We start from the raw sequence: 27,703 nt of genomic DNA on the forward strand, positions 1-27,703 counted from the left end.
CGTCGTTTCAGTTCTCATTCCGTTGCCGCCAAAAGCGCGCGCAAATCGCAAAACATGGCGCGTAAACTTCTCTTACGTCAATTCAAACAGCTGCGGTCCCTAAGAAGATTTACAACGAGTGTAAATCTTAAAAATCACGAGCAATATGTTATTAAATCGCCATTAGAAGATGTTATAGTTCCTGACATGAGATTTTTAGACCGTCTATGGCTGGAATCTCCGAGTTTTGTCAATCATGTTGCAATTGTAAGTATTTGTTTTTTAATTATCCCATTTGTCTATTGATCTTTGAATTATGCTTATTTTTTTTAAATTGGAGATATAAAAAAAGAAATAAGATTAAACAGAATGAATACAAATTCTTTATAATTATATTTCTTTAACAATTGTAAGTAACCTTGCACTGCGCGTACGTGTGGATATCAACAAATATATGTAAATTAAACTTGTTACTGAACGTGAAATGCAAAATATCGTTTTAAATTGGACTGTGGACTTGTGTTAAGTAACTTATTAGTTTTTTTGCACATGCAAAACATATTTTATACACATTGTATTTATATGTATGTATTTATTAATATGTACAACACATATTAATTATTCTGAAAAATCTCAACAACTGTGTGACTTATTCTGAAAAGGCAAATACAATTTCAATTTATTTATCAATGTAAACAAAATCATAATAATTAAATATAAAAATAAAGACCGTCTTCTACAGTAAGTGATGTTTTTTGGCAATTTTAAGGATTTGGATTTTGGAATCTTACAAATATTATAAATGCGAATGTTTCGATGCATAGATGGATGGATGGATGTTTGTAAGAAGGTAATTCTGAAACGGCTCAACGGATCTCGATGAAATTTGGCACATATATTACGTTTTTTTTTAATTCTGCACACATGTAGTCACGGGCGAAAGCTAGTAAATTATTTACTAAAGCTAGTAAAACTACAGCATTGTTTCTTTATCTGTTATCATGAGTTTTGACTATTGAAACACCTGTACAACATTATTTTGTTATCTCTGGTTAATAAAAAGAATAAGATCATATATTTCTGTACAAGTTATCCGGTACTATAAAATTAGTGTTTAACAGTGGTAGACGCCAGCAACAACATCTGTTGCATTAATGGCTCGGCTCGCCCGGTGAAATACCACGACCACACAGGAGACAGACTTATAGTGGAAGCAATTTCGTCTGATGAGAGTGATGCCGGAGGCCTAACTTTAGTTTCCTTTTACTTCCCATCCTTTTCTTATAAGGAAAGAATGGGAAGGGGCAGCGGATTTGACGGAGAACGGGACGCATAGGAAAGGGAATATTCTGTTTCTGTGCGTCCCTTCCATAGTCGATTAAAGGTCAATGCACCTACAATTGGGGGTGTCTATGGGCAGCGGTTGATTCGCCCTTTTGGCGAATTTGGTGGCCGCGTGCTCGTAGAATTTCAGCTTAGATTTCAGTTTTAGCATCCTTTGATTTATTAGTAAAAAGGAGACATCGGTGTACACGTACCAATATGCTGAGAAGTTCGGATGTAGAAAAAGCGATAAAATTGTGCCTAGGATCGTGTAAAATTGAACATAGTACAAACTCGTAGTAAATTATGTTGATTATTCGTATACTAATAGCTAATAGGAGTAAATCATAGAATGACACACAAAAATAAAATAAAACAAATATTCGTACATTTTATTTCATACTAACCAAAATGTATATTCATGAAAATAGCTCCGTGATATGAACCCATTTTATTATAATATTTTATTTTTTTATTTTTACATTGGCGTATAAAATGGAAATAAAAAATATATTCGTTTTATGTAAGTGTAAGCACTTAGGCTGAAATTTATAGTCGGTACTCGGACTTTGCTTAGACTTATCTTACGAGTTTGAAATTTATAATCACATGCTAAGCTTAGCTTAGACGTTTGCTTAGCAAATGCTAAGTCACCAAAATCGTTGACTTAGCGAAATCTTACACGTTTCTCGACTACTTTTTTTATACGATATGGTGGCAAATGAGCAGGTGACCATTTAAATTCGTTGAAATAGCGAAGCGACCGCCGCTTATGGACATCCGTAATTGCAGATACGTTGCCTTCATTTAATCGATGGAGGGACAGAAAGGGTATATTTCCCCTTCCTAGGCGTCCACTCCTTCGTCAAATCCGTTTCCCCTTCGCATCATTTCCTTATAAGAAAAGGGTGGAATAATGAAGAGGACTAAACATAGGCCTCAGATACGCCCATTCATCAGACGAAACTAGGAATTACTTCCATTTCCGCCTGTCTTCTATGTGGTCGTGGTATTTCACACGGCGAGCCGACCAATTCGTGCAAAAGATGTTATTGTTGCTGGTGTTTACCACTATTCTACGATTTCGAAGGAGTTTACTAATATGCATTTGGCATTATATCAATATGAATTTGTCATTGTTATGGTTGTTTCGGAGTATGTGCGTACTTTGAACCTTTTTTATATAATTTGGATTCACCTGATGACCACTCCGTTTCCAAGTATTTTGTACATGCCTACTCTTACAAATACTTCTTTCTCTCTTCAAAGGATTTCAATTTTGCTTACGACATGGATTGCTACAATAAAATAAACAAACAAAAACCATATTCTGAACATTTAAGAAGAAATATATTTATTAATATACATATATATTTATTAAGAATATTGTTCAGGCCATGCAGGTTGTTAGTGCTACCCGATTATTCCAATTTGCGTATGTAGGTAGATAGGGAAACGTATAAATTGCGGTAGAAGTTGACTCAATTTTCTTGAAACTTTATTTATGATGACGTACAGTGTAGGTTGACTTAAGCCTGGTAAATCACCACAAACAGTCTACAACAGAAAGAAGAAAATTAGTACAAAAAATAATACCAAAGAAAAAGGTTTCTTCTAAAGTATACATGATTATTTTTATTAACAGAAAAATAAATATAGTATTACTTATTGCCGGTACTGATCATGTTTACCAGTTGAGGCGATGTTCCAAGCTTGTTAATTTTATCTATTCGAGACAATATCCAATTTGTCCGTTCAATAAAATCCATTCGAAAATCTTTGTTAGTTCGTTAGCCAAATCCAAATGAAAGATAAAGTATGGAAAGCCCATAAGAATACGAGTCCAGGGTAAACGTCAAAGGATAGAATCTTTGTATGTCCAGGTAGATAAACCAAAATCCAGAAGAAATGCATAAAATGGATCTCTAGTAACCTCAACAATAACAAAATTAAATAGGTTATGGGTTTGACGTTGTCATTTACTTTGACAAGTCAAATAATCTCGTTCCGTTCTACCGTATACCTAACCATAATTTTACAAAAGTGTTAATTTCGTCGTTTTGCTTATAATTTCGATAGCAAATTATAAATAAATACAACTATTCGATTAAATTAATAAGTTAAATGATATATGGATCATGTATTTTAAATATATTTTTTTCTAAATACTGAGAAGTACCAAGAAGATATTGTGCGAATAGAAACTTTTGTAAAACTCCCTTGCTTAGCAAAATTACTGTTGCCACCTCGGCTTCTTCAAAATGTGCTTAAAGACCTGTTATAATATGTCTAAATATACTATCTTTTTAAAAGTCCTCCAAGTATTAAATGTGGCCTATTAAAGTGGATCTGCTATACTCGTTGTTATGAATGCCGAACTAAATTATATTAAAAAATATATAATGAATACCTCGTGATTTCTTGAATATTACTAAAATGCATCATGTTCATTTTTAAATTTCATTTATATCTATATAAGTTAATATGGTAATAAAAATAATGATATATGCTAAATGAAGAAAAATGTGCTAAATGTCCTAAAATTCTGCCAAATTTTGCATAAAATATGCTAAATTGGCAACACTGACAAAATCTCAGCCCAGAACGACTATAAATTCGAATCTGAGATAACTTTAAGCAAAGGCTTAGATGAGTTTGCCATAAGATAAACCTAAGTCAAGTCGGAGCTAAGTCCGAGTACCGACTATAAATTTCAGCCTTAGACTTACAGAATACAATTTTCTTATTTTGTTCACAGCTATATATTTATAGCTTGAAAAAGAATTTAGTTTTGCATTTAAAATGTTATGTTAATGGAGATATGTATTTAAAAATTAGGAAAAAATAAACAATACAGATTTTATATTAGGAAAAAAATATATAGGTAACGTTAACTTTTGTGGACTTTTTGTTCATTATTTCTTGTTGTGGAAACTTTAAAAGTTCAAAGGAGACACCTATATTATGTGTGAGGAAAAAAATACTTATTTATGTATTCATTTTGTTTTTTTTTTGCCTAGACGACTTGAAAAAAATTTCAAAATGATCATTTAAATTTAATATTTGTGAAAATATTTTTCAATGATATGGTTTTTTTCTTGGATTGTGGTGAAAAAGTGTTTACGGAAACACGGCCAAGCACATACTAACATAATGCGTACCATCTTTCTACCACATCACCACACAACATAAGGTCGTCGCATTTCTTTACTAAAAGAAGTAAAACAATAAATGAAAGTTATGCACGATGATGTTCCCTTAGTTTTATGACAAATTGCGAACATATATATCTTGAAAAGTTGTATGTAATTGTAAAGGTGATAAGATTGTAACGACTCTCCATTATCCACTTATCGTAATCTCACACGCAGGGGTGTGGCCTTGCCGTCCAACTGATAAATTTATAATACGATATGCTGTTCTGCCTTCGTGTTATACCATCACACAAGTAGAGTGGACCAGTAATGTTATTGTTTAAACATTTGCTGAGAAAACAGTTTTGTCTTGGCATGTGTGTTCAATTAGTAGTTTTATTGCACTACAGTTCTGCTTCAGACCAGCACGCCTCTACGTAAAACGTAAAAAATATAGCTTTTTGGAACATGCCTTAGTTCCAAAGCTCTTTCGAAACCAGCGTGTCTTGTGAAACTAAGCCCTACCATGATAATTGCCGCGACATTTAATATAATACCCGGCGAGTCACATACCTATTATTTTGATACATTTCCAAACAATATCGAAAAATAATGTCTGATTGTTTTTATTAAAATCCGCCACAAACATACGCTTTAACGTTCAACTGTCAGCTAGGGTTCGACGAAACTAATTTCAAGACTCAAATTGGGCCACGCGGCCATTCAACTTGTACGCGAATATATTTGGAAACGTTGATAACGTGCTACAGTTCGCACTCGTTGACGTGACGCGACTATTGTGATGACCCATCCCACAAACATTCTTAAGCACTCACATACGAGTATCTAAATTAGGAATATAATATAACGGTAGTCTTATTAAAAAGTATCGTACAGCTAACTGTCAAAATAAGGGCGCAATTTTATTAGTTGATAACTTGGTTGTCATACAGCATGCGGGGAGTCCCTGCATATGGGCTAAGGACTAATCAAAATGATCGGGACTCAATTGACGAGTACAGAAAAAGTAAGGACTATCACCCGGCGCATGCGGGCCCAAACGAACAATGTAAACCGTTCTCGGCGTGCGAGTGCTATGACATGTACGAATAAGAAATCTCTCGCACCACGCATGCTGTATAACGACTAACGACTGAGTTATCGATGAATGAAAAAGCGCCCTAAAAGCTTTAAATTAGAAGGTGTGACGGGTTTTCGATCTGTGAGTGTCAAATAAAATTTAACCGAAATGGGTAGGAAATATACGTCCTCGACGCTGAACAGGAAGTTAAAATTATTATTGGGACGAAGATTATTAAAAACTTACATTGTATTGGGTAATCATGTCCAAAAAACAAACTTGAGATGTCATAATAATGAAATAGGATCAATTGTAACAGGTAAGGAAAATTATGATGCTGTGAACTAAATATATAAACTCAAGGATAAAGTAGATTTCAGGGACCGATACTTTTCTCCCTTATAGAGGTTCTCTCTAAACCGAGGTTCTTACATTTGGAGGTCACCAGGCGCAGAAAGGGAGAATAACTCTCACTTATCCAGATACGACTATGTGTGTAGTTCGGTTAAATCGTGTTATATTTGCGACTAGTTTCGTTAACGTTGACTAGTTTTAGTCGCGACACACATACTTTTAGCAAGGAATAATTATAGAACTAGTCAAGTCACTAATGTAGATAGCAGATTATCTTATCTCACACTTTGCCAGATCTAATCGAAAAAAGTAATTGCGAGTATTACGAGTGAATAGAATGTCAGGCTAGTATATAGTACAGCGAATATAATTATAATTTATAACATTACAAGTACGTAATATTACTAATATTATAAACACGAAAATTTAGATATATGGAGTGATATATGGATGCTTGTCTTTATTTATCTTCAAAAAGGATTTCGCATAGAAGTAAATTATAGAAGATACTCTGGAAAAAGACACAGGCTACTCTGAAGAAGGATTCACGAGCGTCGGCTAGGGAATAATTTAGAGAACTAGACTAAGACTAAACCAGGAATTATAAGAGGAAACGCTAAGCGATCTCAACAATTCTACCATCAAAATTCGGAAAAAGTGCAAGAAATTAAAACAATAAAATGAATAAAGAATCGGACTATTTTGTTCATGTTTTTTTATATTAAAACAATTGACGTTGTAAAGATTATAACGACCTCTATATCGTAAAGATAATATACAACAATGTTTTGATACATTGCTCCCATTTCTGTTAAAAAGTATATAAACAAATATACTTAATGTTTTTGATATCGATAATGCCAGTATACATAAGTAAATAGGGTAGTTCTGATTATGAAACAAAATTAACAGAAATCTGCTTCTTAAGCTTGAAGCTTACTAACAATTAATGACTATAAATAGATCTGTTATGTGAATTAACAATCTATATAAAAGCGGAAAAACTAATGACATTTTACATATTAATTATATGTTTCTTAATTCTGAGATATTTTATTCCATTATTTTGAAATTCAAGTTTTAGCTAAATTATTTAAATTTATAAGTTCAAAGTGCAATTAATTTCGCACGGTTCTTGCGAAGTACATGTTCGTGTTTTATTAGCATACAATGACTTTGAGGTGATAATACTTTGACGGTAAAAAAACTTTTATCTATTGAAGTATTATTTAAGCATATTCATGCAAAATAACAGAATATTCAGTAAAGCAATTATTATAGACTTTTTGGCATTACCTTATAAATAAAAATAGCAATTAGTAATAAAAAGGTAGAGCAAACTCCAAAGTTATTAGTTCAGTGGATTGTTTGCTTCGATTGACAATATCGTAATACCCAGCGCGCCGTCGGTAACTTACTGTTTAAAGTTGGACGACCTGTTGCGAAGTCACTGGAAGCTTCTAGGTCGTCAGTGAGTGCACCTAGAGAGGCCTTAAATAATAGAGACAAGTTACGCGCGCGTTTTTTTTATTCAAGCTTCAGTCTTTGACATCTGTCGTTACATACAACTTTATGTCCATTTGACATTTACTCAGATCTGAATCGGTTCATGAGTTCAGATCCCAAAGACTTGAACCCTTGAACTGGGGCTCAACAACTAAACTGGCAGTTCACGGCTCCTAGCGATTTACTATAAGTGAGGCGATCAGCCACGAACTGCCTGGTAACTCACAGTTCGCAGCTTGAAACGCAAATCTTAACTCTATCAGGTAAAAATTGAGCTGAACTACGAGCCGGTTCACTGATCTGCTCCACACATGTGAACCGTGAGCTGATTTGCAGGTCATCAGTTTAGTTGAATTACCCATGACTACTCATAAGGGAAACGGACAAAACTCAAAAACAAAAATGAATGATTTAAAAGATTAAAAATATAATAGGCATAATTATTAATAAGTTTATTTTCAGTATTCGGTTTTTGCAACAAACTTATCAGTTATTTTGCTGTTTATCTTATCTTTTATGTGATTAGACTGCAGGAGATCGGACTATAAAAGAATTTACGCATAAACAAGGTCCCTCTGTATATATCTTATAGTCATATATTATAATTTGTTTTTATCAATTTTTATCATTGTAATTCTTATACACGTGTATGTTTTAGTAAAAATTAAAAAAATGACAGCTGCAAATCATCCAAAATTCTTTATCTATATATATAAAAGAAAGTCGTGTTAGTTACACTATTTATAACTCAAGAACGGCTGAATCGATTTGACTGAAAATTGGTGGGCAGGTAGCTTAGAACCAGGAAATGGACATAGGATAATTTTTACCCCGTTCTCTTTTTTTTTTATTCCGCGCGGACGGAGTCGCGGGTAAAAGCTTGTTTAAAATAATAAAGAGAACTATAGAGCTTTTTTACTTTAGTATCACCTAAGTTTGTCACTGTGCTATCGATCACAAATCCTAGTTAGATATGGTCATCCATAAAATGACAGAGAACGTATTTTCACAAAGGTCTCAATATGGGTACTGTACAAAAACTTCTAATGAATCTATGCTACTTATCAACCCAGGCACAAAGAAAATTAAAATAAAAAAATATAAAAAACATTTCTTTCCTTTTTCAGGAATGCGCGGAATCAAAGAAAAGTTACACGTATCTACAGCTGCAGAAGAACATGGCAGTGTTCGCTACATCACTAAGGAAGAAACTGGGCTTGAACCCGGGAGATGTAGTCGCTGTGATGCTGCCCAATTGTCCAGAATTCCCAATCGTCGCGTTTGGCGCTTTGCAAGCTGGATGTGTTGTGACTCCTATAAATCCTATTTATAAAGAACGTAAGAATTTCTGATGTATTAGACGATACAAAATTTATAACTAAAAAGACTGGTTTTTGACAGCTATTTTCGCACTAAATTAGTAAGTGATATTTTCCCATCTGTCTTCGAAAATTTACTAAGGTACTGTTGAATTTTGTTTCACTTGAATTATTGAAATATTTCGTGAGTCCCAATTATTGTTACTTATATACTTTTTAAATTAAGTATATTATTTGTTCTGTAATACTCACGGAAGAGTAAAGAAGTAACGTTTTCGATGTTGTTGTTTTCATTTGCCAAGGTTTATAAAATTAGCAATCATGACCTCACTTTAGTCGACGTTCAAGATCAACAGCCTTTAAACGGTAGTATAAAATAAGTGGAATTGTAAACATGATCAGGGTCAGAGCATTTGCATCATTTCTGATATAATCGTACCAAAACAAACCTTGTGTGGACATAATTGGATATACGTGGAAGATATACCAAAATGTATAGCATAACTATATTTCTCAGTACTTGTTTTGGCTACGTTGGTTAGAATCGTAATAGAATCAGGCGACCTCTTTGATAAAAAGGTCAAAAACTGCTGTTAATATGTTGGTCACTATCTTATTTGCAGTTTTTAAATTTCCTATGAGAAGCTAAAATAACTTTAAAGAATAAGAAAAGATTAAATTATTCAAACTTTCGTGAGACATTATCACTAACTTATATAGAAACGGCTAAAACACTCACGTCTATATATCCGGTGTCGTCACCGACTAGTTTCGAGCCATATTATAAGTTAATAAGAAAAGATGTATTTTTACAATTTATCTTCTTTATTTTCAGTTGAAGTATCTCATCAAGTATCAACAACTGGACCAAAAGTATTCGTCACTATACCGCCCTGTTATGAGACAGTCGTGAAAGGCCTTCAAAATGCGAAGATAGATGCAAAAATTGTTGTCATTGATAATCCAGCGGCCCCAGTACCAGAAGGTGCGATTCGGTACTCAGAAATATCAGAATCTGGAGAAGCTGATTATAATCTTTTAGATAAAGTAGAAAAGAAGAAAGACGATGTAGCGTTTATACCTTTCTCAAGTGGTACTACAGGATTGCCTAAAGGCGTGGAAATAACGTACGGAAATCTTTTAGCTGCTGTTTCGATTATGCAAAATGAAAAGAACTCTTATCCGAAACTCACTCAAGGTAATGAAGCTTTTAAGCAGATTTCAATTGTAATAGCCATGTTATGAATTTAGAAGATTTTAGTTTTCCTTATCAGTACAAGTCTTCAAATCTTCATAAGTTCTTCTTCTTCGGTGCATTCTTTTAGAAATTGATTTAATTTTTCAGGTGACTTCCAGGACGTCGTGCCTTGTATTTTACCATTTTTCCACATTTACGGTCTCGTGGTAGCATTAATCGGACATTTGGCGAAGGGGTGCAAATTGATATCGTTACCAAAATTCTCAGCGAGCTTGTATCTTGATGTGTTGGATAAGCAAAAGCCAACATTATTGTACGTTGTGCCACCAATCGGTATGTTTAAATTTTTAATGAAAGGAAAAAGTACGCTTGCTTATGCATTTTCTCAGTGAATATTATATTTTTTGAATATATTTTTGTAGCGATTCTACTTGGCAAGCATCCGGACGTAAAAGCGGAACATTTTGAGAGAGTAAGAAACGTCATATGCGGGGCAGCGCCATTAGCCGATTCTGATGTTCACGCCATTTTAGAGAAGTGTAAAGTATGTATTACTTTACTTCATTACATGTTCTGATAGTAAAGTGAAAACTAGCTGAAGAACAGAAATTAATCAAGACGAAGCTTTCTTTTAATGTAACACCATCTGTGGAACACCAGGGAAAATAGTTGCTTAAAACAAATTGATGAAAACTAAGTTACGATAAAATATAATCAAGTTGACGATATTTTTAAATAGATGGCACTCTACGAAATAAATAGTATTTATCTTTTTTGTGCAAAATTATAAATCTGAATTCATCATAAGTTTTTTTTTAAAGTATATGCTACTAGTCAAAATATTATTAACAAAATTAAATTAAATCAAATTAATGATATACAGATTCCAACTAATGACCGATAACTGATTCATAAAAAACTTTCATTAGACAAATTAGATAAGGATAATGGATAGGTTTTAAATTTGTGTACTATAAACGTATTTCAGCGTAAGTTGGAATTTAATCAAGGCTTTGGTGCCACGGAGACAACATCATTGGCGACATCAACACCGATGGGCTCAACAATCCTGGATTATTCTGCATGTGGTGTGCCCATGGCCAATGTTCAACTAAAGTTTGTTGATCCACTCACTGGTAATCCTGTTCCTATTGGAGAGGTAAAAGATTATCATGCTTATAATTTAAATTATTGGAAAAAAAAGGAATGATAAATTCCTTTTCCTTCCAAATTTCAAATTTTTCCTAATTCCAATAATGTATCTTTACCTAAAATGTTGCATAAAATGTTTTGTGTCCATTAGTTTTTTTACTTAATCATAACTAGGAATTTTCACCAGCTTTTTCTTTTTCAATTTTCCCGGTGGATACCAAATTACCAAAAAATATAGCCTGAATTACTCTTTAAAGATCTGTCTATTGGTTAGAGTTTAAATACAGTTAAGTAGTTTTTGTAGTGACAACAAATATATCGAAATACTAAAGTGTACTAATCTTTAAAAATTTCTATGAAATTCGCAGCAAGGAGAACTATATGTGAAAAGCCCAACTGTAATGAAAGGCTATCACAAGAACGAGAAAGCAACCAAAGAATCATTAACTGACGATGGTTACTTTAAAACTGGGGACTTAGGATATTACAAACCAGAAACTGGACTTTACATAACTGACAGGATAAAGGAGCTAATTAAGGTAACTAAATTTAATGCTAGGAACTTTAATATTTAGCAGTGGAACATTTCATTAGCTTCACTTTTCTTGTTATGCTTGTCTTTTGAAGTTAACAAAGGAATAGAAATTGACAATACTTTTCCCAATGACTTGATAGGATTAAAATGATTGTAGTTGTACCGATGTATTACAATATTTTCAGGAATTCAATTTTCAACAAACATATATTTTCAGTATTGTCGCGGATGGTTAAGATTTTGTGTTTCCTTTTTTTAGATTAAAGTAAAATTTAATAATTCTAAATCGCCTCTTAGACAAAGTCTGTTTTGGAAGTGACGATATTGTTACTTTCTCTGTTATTGATACTAGCTGTTGCCCGCGACAACGTCCACGCGGAATAAAAAAAAACCTTAATTAATATCCAATGTGTTCTACCAGATTATGCTCTACATCTAAGCTTAATTTCGGCGAGATCCGTAAGCTGTTCTGAAGATATGTAATGACAAATCTTAAACCATCCATCTATTCAAACTTTAGCATTTGTAATGTTAGTAAGATACATTAGTAAAAAGTAAGATTAATGAAATATTTCAGGTAAAAGGAATGCAAGTAGCACCAGCAGAATTAGAAAGTATTCTTCGTTCTCATCCTGCAGTACAAGATGCGGCTGTTATAGGAATTCCTCATGAAATATACGGTGAAGTTCCTAAAGCTTTTGTTATTCGCAAAAATGGTAAAGAAACGTCAGCTGAAGAACTACAAAGCTTCGTAGCTGATAGAGTAGCTGTATTCAAGAAGATAGAAGAAGTTACATTTGTTAATGACATACCTAAAACAACAACGGGGAAAATATTGAGGAAAGACTTGAAGAAAATGTATGCTTAGTATAAACATGTGATTTATGGCTGTGATGTTTTTAACTGTAGAATTAGACTGTCATGTCATTTGTATTTAAGCATATTGCTGTCCCAGTTTTGTCAATTAAATAGGATAGGATGTCAATATGTATCAATACAAGAGTCATAGCAATGGACATTTTCGTTCAAAGTTACAAAATTGTTAAAATTTACATTATTAAGATACAAAAGAATAAGGTTAAGGAGTTAATACTCTTAATAAAATTGGACCGTCTTTCTGAAAAAAATTTGTGAAAAATTTTCAAGTCCTTGGTTACTAAGGTGTTAAAACAAAATCTGTTTTTATTGTTATTAAATGATTTTTTGTTCTCGGTGTTTTGGTTTTTTGTTCTAATAAAGTGCAGCTTCAAATGTTAAATATGTACCTTGAAGGTAAAATAATTTTATGGACACATTCAAATTTCAATGTTGTATGTATGTATTGCTTCTTAATAGATCAAAGTTAAACGGAGAATCTAAAGTTTTGTCACACTTTTTTTTTAAATTTTTTTTAAAACATTTTTTTTTTTTTTTAGTATTATAATTATGGGTTAAGAAAGTTCTGGTTGTAGGTTCTTTCTTAAATCTGGTCCTTCTTTAGTTATTCATAAAAAAAATTATAAAATATGTACTTAATATTTTATGAAAAAAAAAAAACTGTTTTTTTAATGACCGGTAAATAAGAGAAAAGACGACACGTTGTTGCATGAGTATAACAAAGGAAACAGTATAATTATATTAATTTGTATATTAAAAAAATGTATATGAAGTAATACATATGTGATATGAAAACATTACTAATTTCCAGATGGATTGTTGCTAAATAGAGTGAAATAAAAATTTACCAAAAATATAAGACTAAAAAAATGTACTAATATATATAGTACATAGTGTACCTTTCTGTGTTCGAGTTCACACAGGCGAAACATTCTCATCAAAGAACTTGTGATAACATGTTTCATGTAATTTTTTTGACGTGTAAACGCGTAAAGTATGACTTATTTCAGAACAAACAATTCATGATGAGACGTCGAGGTTTTTTTTAAAAAAAAAAACAAGTCAAAAAATTATAAATAATTATTTTTATACTTTGAACTAAATGCATTGAATTAAAAAATATATATTTACATGTTTTTTTTTTAATGGTAGAAATTAAGAAAGTTTTTGTATATTTGAGTATGGATGTTAAAGTTAAGAACATTTTATTAGTGTATTAAATTTAACAGGGAAAGGATTTTTTATTATTTTTTTTATGACCTTTAATTCCTATCATTTACCCCTTTCGTTTTACTTCTGAACAAATGTCACACAAAACACTGTCACCAAAAGATTGAAATGTGTAGAACTGAATAAATTTATTTTCAAACAAAATAAAAAAAGATCCTTTGATTATGAATTATTAACGTATTTCAGACAATGCAATGGACGACCTTTATTAAAAAATAAAAAAGTAAACTTAAGCTGAGGCATCAAGACGAAATAAATACAATAAGATTGTCGAATGCTAAAAACTTTTAGTGGGACTGCATTATTTCTTGCTTACAAGTGATGCTATAGCGTTGTTTAGTTTTTGGATGGTTGACTTATATGTACATTGTACATCATCGTTCTATATCAGTGTTTCCCAACCTTTTTGGATCCATGTCCGATTTTTCAGGATGACCATGACTATTGCCCCTTTATAAATTGTGTTTAGAAATAAATTTCTCTCGAGGCCTAAATTTACAATCATCATCATCATCATCATCAGCTCACTACACATCCCCACCGAGGGGCTCGGAGCCTACCCCAACTTAGGGGTGCTATTAGGCCATAGTCAACCACGCTGGCCAAGTGCTGGTTGGTTGACTTCACACATATCATTGAATTTCTTCTCCTATATGTGTAGGTTGCATAACGATGTTTTCCTTCAACGTAAGAACGTCGGATAAATGTACATATGTAAATCGAAAATCGAAAAACACATTGTTACATGGCGGGATTCGAACCCAGGACCTGCAGATTGCAAGTCAAGTGCTTAACCTCTGAACCACCGACGCTCTACTACTACTAAATTTACAATGTTAGAGAAATAATTAAATACTACTTTTGGCTGACTAGATCAATTTCACATCATATAAATAGTTTAAATGCAACGGATTTTTGTCTCTAAAACGTTTTTATGTACTTTTTAGCACTGGCTATCATTGTAAGGATGTAGCCTTAAGTTTTTAAATCTCCGAATTGCCCCCCTCTAAATCCAAATGCCCCCCAGGTGGGGCGTAAGCCCCACCTTGGGAAACACTGTTCTATGTTATGTTCTGCATTGTACCTTTATATTTTTGTAAAATTTTTGTTATAATATTCTTTGAATTTGAAAGATTACTAAAACTGTGAGTTCCTGTTATTGTCACGTTCATATAAAAACAAATGGAAACAAAAAAAAACAAGATAATATTAGTTTTCTTCAATGTGAAAAAGTTTTTCTTTTGTTTGAATATAAAGAATAAACAAAATCACAGATTTTCATGTCTTTTTTTTGCAGCGTGAAACTGTAGTTTTTTGTTTTTAAAACAATTGAATTTTTTTATATTATCTAACTAATACTATAAATGCGAATGTTTAGATGGATGGATGGATGGATGTTTGTTTGAAGGTATCTCTAGAACGGCTGCAGGGATCTCGCTGAAATTCGGTATAGATGTAGAACATAGTCTGGAAGAACGCATAAGCTACTAATTAGGTTTTTTTTTTAATTCCGCGTGGACGGAGTCGCGGGCGTCAAATAGTATAACACTAAATAAAACAATTAAAACTTCTTTCTCAACTTATCTAATGGAATAACAAAAGATTATAATAATTTTATTAATTATATTTATTAAGATTTTTTGAATTTAAATTTTCTGAAATTATTATTTTATTTTTAAAAATAAACTTTATTTCTCACGCTACCTCTATTCTTAACTTGTTACAAAAATTGTTAAAAATAAAAATTGCACTAACTGAAAATGTTAATGGGTATAAAAGAATATATGGGTTGTAACTTATTATTTATTTATTTTAAATTTATTAACAAAATTAAGAATTAATTTACGAATATTTTATTGAATTTCGTCTAGTACACATTATTCCATTGCAATATAATTGTGGAGATTTTGTTGCGTCACTACAACTTTTAGAAATGTATTGGTTAATAGAGCAATTTAAACTGTGCTCATGTTTTTATATTTTAAAAATGTATGAACTAATGTGACCTAAACTAAAAAGTACGTGTAAAATTTTGTTTGTATTTTTTTGATCAATGTATTCCATTTGATAAAATTGATTTACGCGATTTCGATTCGATAAACCGATGTGATAAAATCAATTGTATTCCGACAAAAAACATCGTATGATGTCACATCTCTAGACTGTACTGTATTGGTCAGAACAGTTTGCAGTATATACAACAACAACCTGTACATATACACACAGTTAAAAATAGCACAGTCACACAACATACGACTCACGACGCGCAACTCTTGTGTTTACGTTCTACTCTTACAAAGAAGTTAAATTTCATTTAAAGGTAATAGTGATTTCTTTAAATTGTGATTAAATATGTTGCTTTTTAATTTATGTATTAAAAATTGTTACGTTTAATTCTATATAGAAGTTCCTTAGTTACTTAGTTTGAATTTGAGATGGTTAATATGGTGACTAATGTTTAAAGTGATTCTGAAACATGTTGAATTTGTAAACAAGAACAAAGCAATACAATATAGTTATATCAAGTATATAAAACAGTACATAAAAGATAAATTGAAAAAGTAACGATGATAAAGTTTTTCGAGGAAATTAATTAATTAAAACTAAAACATAATGCTTAATTTCCTGATTGATTTATGTTTATTTATCAATGTGTTCCATACTTTACACTTTGTAACTTAAACAAACATATATTATGCATGTTTTTAACCCATTGTTTTAACATCATGAAGCATGCTGCTATTTAATAGGTATACTAATTTATATTAGGATATAATTCTTACCGCGTATCAACAAAGTTCTATCGTATAATGAATACCTCTACTACTCTAATATGTTAAATAGAATAACAAAATATCCGAATTGTACATATTAATTGACACATTTTTATACACTAGTTGAGATATACTATCACTAATTGTTAAGTGACGCTTATTAAAATATGTCGCAGAAAACCAAAGCTGAAACGATTAAGCCGTTTCTGAGATTAGCGCCCATAAACATGCAGACAAACTGACAACATTTTAACAATCATTGGTTCTCTAGCATTAATAAACGGAACCTTTAACTTTAAACAGTTTTTCGGATGTATTTGTTCTAAAGACACCTATCAGTTTAATTTTTAAATATGTAAAATTTTATGTTAACACATTCTATACACAACTGTCGATTTCAATCGAAATATTTTTTTATTCTTGTAATGATTGAGATTAAGGTATTCAATGTTAAGTGAAGGTTAAATATATATAAGATAATCGAACCTAAATGAGTTAAGCCGTTTTGAAGATTAGCAAACACACAGACAAATAGACAAAATTCTAACAATCATTGTTTTGAGTTCTATAGTGATGTAACGCGGTTCTAATGTTGAGTTACGATGAAGAAAGAGACCCAAGGCCACTGGATATATAAATCTACGCCTGGTAAGACTCTTCTCTAAAAAAGAAATATAAATAAACTGTCTTTTATCAATTGAGGGCCTCGCGGAAGATAACTCGCCCATATGAAATTCACCTCTAACTCTACTGCTGCGGATAGTAAAGTATAGACGTCTGATCTCTTTTCTGTTATATCATTAGACTGCAATATTTGTTTACGATGCGTTTTATATGAACACAATACTTTCACGTCGGAACAACCGTCGCAATTGACGTTACAGTTCATTGAACGGGGTCATGCAATAATGTATGTACATATCATTTGCTATCAACACATGATACGAAGACCAAAAGAATTTTAGATATTGTAGCAAAAGTAATCGTAATACAAATAATGTCTACACCAATATGGGAAATACCGTGATCTCCAGTGCCGGCGTTAGTGTAGAGCGTGGTGGGTCAACTCATGCTGGACAGCAAGTCGTAACATAGACCTTTAAATTACAGTCTCACATAACCCAGTCAACCCCCCAAAAGGTAAAAAATAAGGGCGTAGTAGAAATCCCTCTAGGACGCCAGAGCTAAAACCGTTACTGACGATCTAATCTAATATATAAAATTCTCGTGTCACAGTTTTCGTTGCCATACTCCTCCGAAACGGCTTCACCGATTGTCATGAAATTTTGTGAGCATGTTCAGTAGGTCTGAGAATCGGCCAACATCTATTTTTCATTTTTTTTTTAACTGCGCGCGGACGGAGTCGCGGGCGACAGCTAGTATTATATATGTGCATGTCACTGTTAGTCGTGTAATATTTTTGTTATTGTAAGTTGACACTCAGGAAATATTTATATAAAAATAATATCTTTGTCTCTCTCATTCGCAAAAGATTGGAAAGAATAAGACTAAATGTTTTATGTTGATGTTTCCGTAATGTAAACTAATGTTTTAACAATATTTTTTTGCAGTTCGTAAGCACTTTGTACTGATTATATTATTTATCAATCACATAATGTACAAAGTGCAAAAATAATATGTTTTACATAAATAAAATATTCGTACGTTTTGCATATACAACCAATATGGTTTATAATGGCATGATCAAATGTAATTTCGGAGTTGATTAACAAATAATTTCTATTTATTTTATAGCTGGCAATGTATTCTTCACTTCAATAAGCATAAAATAATAATTACGCGTAACGATGATAACAATAATTTCATAATAAGCTTAAACTATAGTGTAACCCTGATATATCAACGAGTATGTACTCACATTATCTTGTTTCAGTATTCTTTACGGTACGGTCTAAGTTACATGCCTCATTTGTTTGAATGGCATTAGTATAAATTGTAATTTCTATACACACTCGTAAAGATGATGAAAAATCTGGAAATAGTCAATAGAGCTATAAAACTACTAGAAGTTACATCTAAATATTCAAGTATTTGTGCTAGAAGATTAAATGCATGGGCACAAGATGGAACAATAAAATCTCCGTATAAAAATATTGAAATACCAAACTGTACTCTATATGAATATGTATGGCAGAATCTGGAGAAATGGCCCGAACGTACGGCATCGGTGAGTGTTTATTTTTAATATAAACATCGTCTGAATGATCCAGAAGGAGGTTATCGTATTTAAGATGTGTTTCCATTGATATTGTGAAGCTAAAGTTTGACTGTAATTAACAAGCTTACTAACGGATTTGAAAAACGATATAAGCTTGTCGATAGAAAAAAAGAAGTCAATAGGTCTAAACATTTTCTCAAATTAAATATCAAATTGTTATGACAACGGACATTAAGGTTAACGCGCATTACTATACTGTAGAGATCGCCGCAGAGTACGCTCGCTGGCATCACTTCGATGTCACCGATTGAGAAGAATACAGATATAAATTGTTGCAAAAAAGCTATAGTTTTAATTTTATAGTAATTTAAAAATAATTTAAGGAAATTATAGTAGTAAATTATTTTTCAGGTTTGCGCATTAACCGGTCGTGGGTACACATACGAGCAAGCATTCAAATTATCAAACACATTCGCCGCTAGTCTTAGAAATAAGTTTAAATTACGTGATGGTGACACGGTAGCTGTTATGTTACCCAATATTCCCGACTTTCCCCTCGTTGCATTGGGAATATTAGAAGCTGGTGGTGTTATAAGTACAATAAACCCTATATATACCCCACGTAAGTTATTTATATCAAATTTACTCGCCACATGAGTCAGCACTGAACGTGTTATCGTAATTTTGCAGCAACAATATCAAATTGTGTTACCGCTACATTGTTTTAAACAGTCACTTTTATTTATTGAGTAGAGTAAAACACATTTTCGGAAAAATAATTCCACTTCAATTATTTCTTTATTCTGTTTTTAATTTTTACGTCACTCAAGGTATTACTTTGGCCATCTTTTACAAACAACACTATATAAAGATGTAGTTATTTTATTTAATTCGAGTATATATATTAATAATGATAACATTTTGAAACGATCTAGATAATCATCGTCCGAATCGAAATATTAAAGGCAATTCTCATTTTGTATTCACAAAGGCGTTTGAGTGTAAGTAAGCTTGTATTGTTAGTGAGTGTATTTTGAGATGATCGTATACTTGTAACACATTCAAGCTGCTATTTGAGTTAACGAAGAAATTACTAATATTGAAAGCAATATTTCTCGTAATTAATGAACACAAATAGTCTAAATTGACATAAATTTTAAACTGTGTAAGATTAATAAACGACCTTATGACCTTCTTTAAAACCAAATTTATTTAATGTTTTGATATTTCAGTAATTTTTGTATTTCCAATTTATTTAAATTTTTACTTCAACGAAATTAAATTATTCTCCAAATCTCGGACGTCGATGATAAGTAACTTCTTTTCGGTCGATAAAAGTTCAATGCTCTGGCTCATTCTTTTTTTCAAATTTTAAATTACAATTTTCTATTTGCGAATAAAATAATTCCAGATGAAATACAACGCCAACTGATACTAAGTGAAGCAAAAGCAGTTGTAACTATCTGCGAAACAGCGAACAAAGTTAAAGAAGCTATAAAATTAGCAAAATTGAATATTCCTATAATAGCTGTAAAGACTAACGGAGAATCAGTACCACAAGGTATAGTTTCGTTCCATGAATTAACAGAAGACATGCATGTAGATAAGTCCTGCTTGAAAGAAGTCAGACGAAGTATTGACGATATTTGTTTCTTGCCATATTCAAGTGGAACTACAGGACTTCCTAAAGGCGTAGAACTATCTAGCAAGAACTTAATAGCAAATTGTGAACAGATTAATGAACCATTTATTAGATGTCATAGTGATACTACTGGTGAGTATGAATTCACATAGACAGTAGAAAACATAGAACATAGAAATGTTAATGATTGTATGAACAAATCCAAGGTCATTTAAAATTAAACGCAAAATCTTTTATAACAGATGATCATAATAATACAATTTTAGGATAAATTATAGAGTAGATTGTAAAATAAGTAGTTGATGTTTTTGAAATAAATGCTTTGTAGATAAGGTGACTGATAATACTTAAAATATCTGAAGCAAGATTAATTTTATCAGCTGTCAAAAAGTTAACAAGCTATGAAATATTATCATATAGACAAACAATAAAATTGCATATACACTGGAATGGAAAAAACTGGAATGATTGTTATCCAAGTCTTAGTAAAATGTCGCTTATTTTAGTTTCCTATTTTCAGGCACACACCAGGATGCTGTTATGACAGTACTGCCTCTATTCCATATATACGGTGCTTCAGTGTTGATGTTTCACAAAATGTCACAAGGTATAAAATTGGTGACGATGGCAAAGTTTCAACCGGAAACTTTCTTTGATGCACTAGAAAAATACAAGACAAATGTTTTATTTGCCGCACCACCTCTGGGTAAGTACAAAAAAAATCAAGGCGCTAAAACTATTTTCCAATAAGCAAATCATTTCTTTATTCTTGGCAGTTTGTTTGATTTGATTTGTGATTGTAGGTTTGAAATAACCAGGGATAGAACTGTTTAGTCAATGATATGATTAGGCATGGAAAATGTATGGAAAGACAGGATATTGACTACTGCATAAAATAATTTCAGTGATAATGATGGCGACCCATCCTGCTGGTTCACCGGAGAAGTTCCAGTACTTAGAAACAATCGTGAACGGCGCCGCGCCGCTATCGGAAACCGATGCAGAAAGGTTCTTCACTAAATCAAAGGTAACACAAAAACATAGTTGTTCGGTACAGATGCATTAAGATATTTTTGAATTTGGCGGTTCACCTATACAGGTTTTATGTAGGTTGGTCGAATTATTTTTATTCTCCCGCACAAGCGGTTAGTTACAAATCCCTCACCGGAAGGGCGCGGGGCCTGCGGGGGTTTGTGCGGGGAAAGAGTGAGTCGGCAGAGTTTATCGTGTCAGCATCATATTGGGCAGAAGTGGTCGATAGTTAAAGAGCACATCTGAGGTGTCTATTATTTAGCGTACAGGGTATTTATTTTATAGACACTGCTTTCCATTATGTGTTCGACAATGTAACATATAGGAACGAAAATTGTTTACATCAATACAAACATAATAGTGACCTTTCTTTTGTAGCGTAAGCTAGATTTCCGGCAAGGTTATGGATTAACCGAAACCTCACCAGTTGTTACCCTAACTCCTCGTGGCATGGATAACTATGGTTGTGTTGGATACCCAATACCTAACACGAATCTAAAGATTGTCAACAATGAAATGAAGACTTTGGGTGCCAATGAGGTGAGATACTTTATCACCTATTAAACTTATTTCTATGTAGTAAAAGTTATTGATTACTTGATTCATCTTGATCATGTTCTATTGATAATAGTAAAAATGATAATTTTTTTTCGGTCAATCATATCTGAAGAAATATGAAATAATAGGAATAGGAAAATAGGAAATTTACAGACTTAAAATGCTTTTAACCAAAACTAAACAATGTCATAAACTTTCCAGAAAGGCGAGCTGTTAGTGAAAGGTCCACAAGTAATGAGGGGGTACAAAGACAACGCTGCAGCGGACAAAGAAACATTCACTGAAGACGGCTGGTTCCGGACAGGAGATCTGGCGATAGCGGACCACATGGGCATTATCACCATATCGGATAGACTGAAGGAATTAATCAAGGTATGCATGATTTTAGAACAAAAAAATAATTACGAGTGGTAATGTCGTAGATTCTTATCGTTAGTGGTAACTATTCGAATGATGTCCAGAGATGTCAAAACTATTGTTAAATTTTTATTATTTTTCATACCAATACTGTGTTATATTAGGTCCATACTATGTTATAAAATTAAATATTGATTTTCTAAGAGAACCCTTACAGTAACTCTTGTTGTTTTAAATCAAACAGAACGTCTGAATCAATCCAATATTCAATAGTTCAAGAGTCTATTCAGTAATAATAAGTTTAATTAAGTTACGACTCACTCTGTCTACCAGTTAACTGTGGGTGTATTCATTCAGCAATAAAATAAAAACTAACCTCTATCTCAGAGCACAGTTATTATGAAGTAATTAAAATAACATTTTTCCTTTTCAAAAGGAAAAGATAGACATTGAACATAATTTACTTTATTTAACTCTCATCAAACATTCTAGTTCTTTCTTCGTTACCATATCTAGTTTACTGCTATAGAATTAGGTATTAACTGCGATAAATAAGTCGTACGTAATACCTACAATATACGATGTAACTTTTTATAAAAGGAAGTAGTATCTTTTTCGGAAAGAGATTAATTCCCTGTCCTATGCGTTCCGTCCTTCGTCAAATCCACTGCCCCGTCCCATCCTTTTCTTATAAGAAAAGGGTGGTAAGAGATAGGAGACTAAAATTAGGCCTTCGGCACCACACTGATCAGATGAAACACAGAATTTCTTCCACTACACGCCTATCATCTTTGTGGTCGTGGTATTTCACCAGGCGAGCCAGCCTATTCGTTTTATTTATTTATTTATTTATTTATTAACCCTTATTGCTAATACAAATTATACAGAAAAATTACTAAATACTAATTTACATCGCAAGGGCGGCCTTATCGCTATAAGCGATCTCTTCCAGGCAACCCTGTGGGACAGGAGAGACTAACATAAATAGCGGGGTGTATCATAAATATAAAAAAAAGGTCAAAAATAAATAAATAAGAGCAAGAACTATGTATAATTAAACTAGTTAGATACGAATATACTAAACAGATTATACAACTTACATAATATATAATAGATTTAGCGAGTGGCTTTATTCAGGAGATGGCTATGTAGCTGAGATTTGAATATAGCTAGGGACTTTGACTCACGAACATCACGAGGCAGCTCATTCCACAAGTACGCACCTTTCACTGTGAACGAATTCAGATAATAACCCGACCTAGTAAATGGCACATCAAGTACATTACCATACCCAGAGCGTAGAACACGGCAAAGGTCAACACTACGATAATGAAAACACTCCTTCAAATAGGGGGGAGAGCGAGGATCAAATAGGACTTTGTACAGGAGGACAAGAACATGCTCGTCTCGACGGAGCCTGATAGGAAGCCAACCGAGCCTCTGACGATATTCGGAGACGTGGTCATATTTACGCAGTCCAAAGGCGAACCTGATGCAAACATTTTGTAACCTTTCTAATTTGTTAAGAAGTTCTTCGCTGAGATCGGTAAGGCAAACGTCTGCATAGTCCAGAATAGGGAGAAGTAGGGATTGCGCAAGTTCAACTTTAGTCTTAACAGGCAGAAGGTTTTTCCAACGGTTAAGTGACCTTACCGCAGCAAAAATCTTGCGACTAGCTTCTGAAATGTGGTGAGACCAATTAAGTGTTGAATCTATATAAATACCAAGGTTCTTGACTGCATCGCTCCAAGGTAGTGTTACATTGTCATAAATGATTTTGGGAACAGTGTCATAATTGGGCCTATTAACCTGCTTCGATCCACCGATAACTATAACTTGCGACTTATTAGGGTTTATCGTTTTACTTATTTTTTTTATATCAAAAGGTGGCAAATGAGCAAACAGCCACCTGAATTCACCGGAACAGCAAAGCAATCGCCGCACATGCGTTGCTTACCTTAACTCAACGCAGAAGGGGACGAACAGAAAGAGGACATTTCCCTTTCATATGCATCCCCTTGCCGGGTCTACAAGTGTAAGAACGTGAAACCGATGTTGTTGTTGTTGGAAGTACAACTGATATAGTATGTAATTCTATTTCACAAATATAATGTATACTCCTGTGATGGGGATGCCCTGAAGACCAATCCCATTTATGCGGCTCTATGACTATTTCGGCTGAACATAGGACATAGAGTTCATAATTACTATAGCTAATAGTAAAATATTTAATTACACAAATTACAGGTTAAAGGCTTCCAAGTGCCTCCGGCGGAATTGGAAGCAGTTCTTCGTGAACATCCTGACATCAATGAGGCAGCGGTTATCGGTGTACCTCATCCAACTAAAGGCGAATCTCCTAAAGCTTTCATTGTTCTAAAATCAAACGCTAATACTAGTGCTAAAGAAATCAGTGAATTTGTTGAAAAGAAAGTAGCACCTTACAAAAGAATTGACGAAATAACATTCATAGATAGTATACCAAAAAGTTCGGCGGGAAAAATTTTAAGACGGGAATTGAAAGATAAATTCTGATAAGAAATTTTAATAGTAAGAGTCAATAATCAAGTGAGATATTTCATTGAACAAAATAAAATTCTAATGTATTTCTTTAAGAGTTATCCAAATTTTATGAGCGGAATCCATAGCAATCCAAAAAACTGTAAGCTGAAAATATTTACTTAACACCTTTCGTTCATATACTTGATATTGTTTTCTGTAGAATGAAATGAATACTATAAAATGTATTGGATTCTTTATCGTGCTCTTTGAAGTGATTATTATCTATCTTATTATATATATAAAAGAAGGTCGTGTTAGTTACACTATTTATAACTCAAGATCGGCTGAATCGATTTGACTGAAAATTGGTGGGCAGGTAGCTTAGAACCAGGAATAGGACATAGGATAATTTTTACCCCGTTTTATATATTTTTTATTCCGCGCGGACGGAGTCGCGGGAAAAAGCTAGTAATAAGATAAAAATATATACTCAACATTTTAAAGTAATACAATTTGGTGATAAAATGCCAGCTTCAATATCGTCCATATAATTGTAATATTGTTATACTATAGTTTTAAAGTATTTCCATTGTTATACAAGGGTATTGTGAATTAAGTGAAATAGGGTAAGTAAGACTGGAAAGGACTAATGTTATTGTTTAATATTTTATATTGTTTTTTTTTTTTAATAATTTACAAAATTATATAAAACTACACAATGGCATTTAATACCACAGTTTTTGGTGTCTTACAATGTAGATTTAGTAAAAGAAATCTTCACTAAAGGACACATATGCGACAAATATTTGCAAAATGTATAACATAATAAATAGTAACATTTTATATGAAAGTTACTACTTAAATTGTTTTTAATAGAGTTTAAAATTTATGAAATAATTTACTCGTATGAAAATTTGTAAAAATCAAACGTGTAAAATTTGATTATAAAAAGCTGTCGGAATTGTTATAAAATATATCATGTATTTTTTTTATAAATTTTTGATAAATGTTAAATGTTTTGAGTAGTTATAAAAAGGCAATTAATAAAAAACTAGTAATAAAATTAGTGGTTTAATTTAAGATGTTTCAAACAAGGTAAAGCTGAGTCGATTTTAAACGCAATTATCTTCACCTGTATGTGAAAAATAGCGCCAAAAATAATATTTCTTGTAGTTTATTTTACCTTGAGTGTACAATAACGAAATACTTCTTCCTTTTCATTTTCTTTGGAAAAAAGATAGCATATATTTGTACAGATTTGACGGTGAAACTCATGGTTCCTTCTTCATTAGAAAAAGCTAGTATTGTTATTAAGGTGGGTAAAGACTAAAGCATTTACATGTAACAAAACAACGAGCCGCTCTATGATATGTTGTTGTGTATCACTCTTTGACGAACCAGACGTGCTTTGGAAACTATGCTTTTACCTGTATCATATCATTCGTTAAAACGTTACATTATATAGAAATGCTTGAGAAAACGCTGTAGTGTATATTCACCTTTAGAAGTATTTATACACCTATTTACTTTATATCAAAGTAACAAATTAACTTCAAACTATACAATTATAAATCTAAAAATCTATATATATAAAAGAAAGTCGTGTTAGTTACACTATTTATAACTCAAGAACGGCTGAATCGATTTGACTGAAAATTGGTGGGCAGGTAGCTTAGAACCAGGAAACGGACATAGGATAATGTTTACCCCGTTTTCTATTTTTTATTCCGCGCGGACGGAGTCGCGGGTAAAAGCTAGTATAAACTATAAAAAAGCACACCCAATGTTTTGTTTTATTTTCTGACGTTGATATATTAAAAACAATGCCCACTACTGGCAATTAATAGGCAGAAAATCATACAGGTCTTTTTTCCTTTTTTGACCTGTTGCTTTATAAAAAGGAGCTGTCGCAAGTCCATCAACTTTATTTATTTTGGTATCTACCCGGACCCTAGTTCTTGTAACATGATATAAAATAATCTAATTTGGGTTGTCAAATCTTACTAATATTATAAATGATTTGGATGGATGGATGGATGGATGGACGAATGATTTTTGTTTGAAAGTATCTCCGGAACGGCTTAACAGATCTTGATGAAATTGAGCATAGACGTAGATCATAGTCTAGAAGAACACATAGGCTACCAATAAAGTTTTTTTTTTAATTCAGTACGGTTGGAGTCGCGACAGCTTGTGTATAATAAATTTCTGAAATTGATTGGTACTTCCTTAGAATACATAAAGTACATAATAAGTTCAACGAAATGTGCTTTATATAAATACGAACTGTCGCCCGCAACTCCGTCCACGAGTTACAAAAAAAACTTAATATGTAGAACATAGTCTGGAAGAACACATAGGCGTTCTTCCAGACTATGTTCTACATATGTTTCAAATTTCATCAAGATCCGTTCAGCCGTTCCGGAGATACCGCATTTATAATATTAGTAAGATTGAATACATGTTCAAAGCTCAAAGACTTTCCATTGCCAATAACTAACTGAAATACCCTAGTAACATACTATGAAAAATAGTTTATAAATCTAGACTGTTAAGCGTCTATAGATACCCTGTACAACACACTACTTTGTTTCCACTTTAATTATCTATTTAGTTGTACAAAAAATACGTTAGCTGTTTTGTAGCATAAAGATGATTTGCAGATATAAAAGGCATTTGTGACTAGACAAATATTCCGACATATTATATCTGCCACCAATATAACGACAAAATGATATGATAGCAACAAAAAAACTAACTCGTCGTCAAATAATATGCCGTTTTTACAAATCTATTAAGTACGTTTGTACGTACTCTTAAAAATTGTTGCGGAACTAGAATTTCACGTACTCGTACATATTTTAAACATTACAAATGTATTTTTTTAAACTATTACCCCTTGCCTCTACAAAACAAAACGCAGAAAGCCAATTGGAAGACAATTTCGTTAAAAGAAAATAACTACTGTCACA

At 32.5% G+C, this 27,703-nt stretch overlaps 2 protein-coding genes across 2 annotated transcripts; both read left to right on the forward strand.

Annotated features, from left to right (window-relative positions):
* Positions 1–12,636, forward strand: LOC106708371 (4-coumarate--CoA ligase 2). Its single transcript, XM_045681020.1, has 8 exons — positions 1–246; positions 8,505–8,715; positions 9,532–9,894; positions 10,042–10,227; positions 10,317–10,438; positions 10,883–11,053; positions 11,415–11,585; positions 12,159–12,636. The coding sequence occupies exons 1-8, from the start codon at positions 55–57 to the stop codon at positions 12,447–12,449; spliced, it is 1,707 nt and encodes a 568-aa protein (XP_045536976.1). The 5' UTR covers positions 1–54; the 3' UTR covers positions 12,450–12,636.
* A 3,143-nt stretch (positions 12,637–15,779) lies between these two features.
* Positions 15,780–25,030, forward strand: LOC106708449 (4-coumarate--CoA ligase 1). Its single transcript, XM_014499969.2, has 9 exons — positions 15,780–16,007; positions 18,356–18,649; positions 19,052–19,262; positions 20,052–20,414; positions 20,803–20,988; positions 21,188–21,309; positions 21,693–21,854; positions 22,074–22,244; positions 24,477–25,030. Exons 2-9 carry the CDS (start codon positions 18,443–18,445, stop codon positions 24,762–24,764), a joined length of 1,710 nt encoding a protein of 569 aa, XP_014355455.2. The 5' UTR covers positions 15,780–16,007; positions 18,356–18,442; the 3' UTR covers positions 24,765–25,030.
* Positions 25,031–27,703: the final 2,673 nt, after the last annotated feature.

Source organism: Papilio machaon, chromosome 14 (assembly GCF_912999745.1).
Source record: "Papilio machaon chromosome 14, ilPapMach1.1, whole genome shotgun sequence".
NCBI classification, from domain to species: Eukaryota; Metazoa; Arthropoda; class Insecta; order Lepidoptera; family Papilionidae; genus Papilio; species Papilio machaon.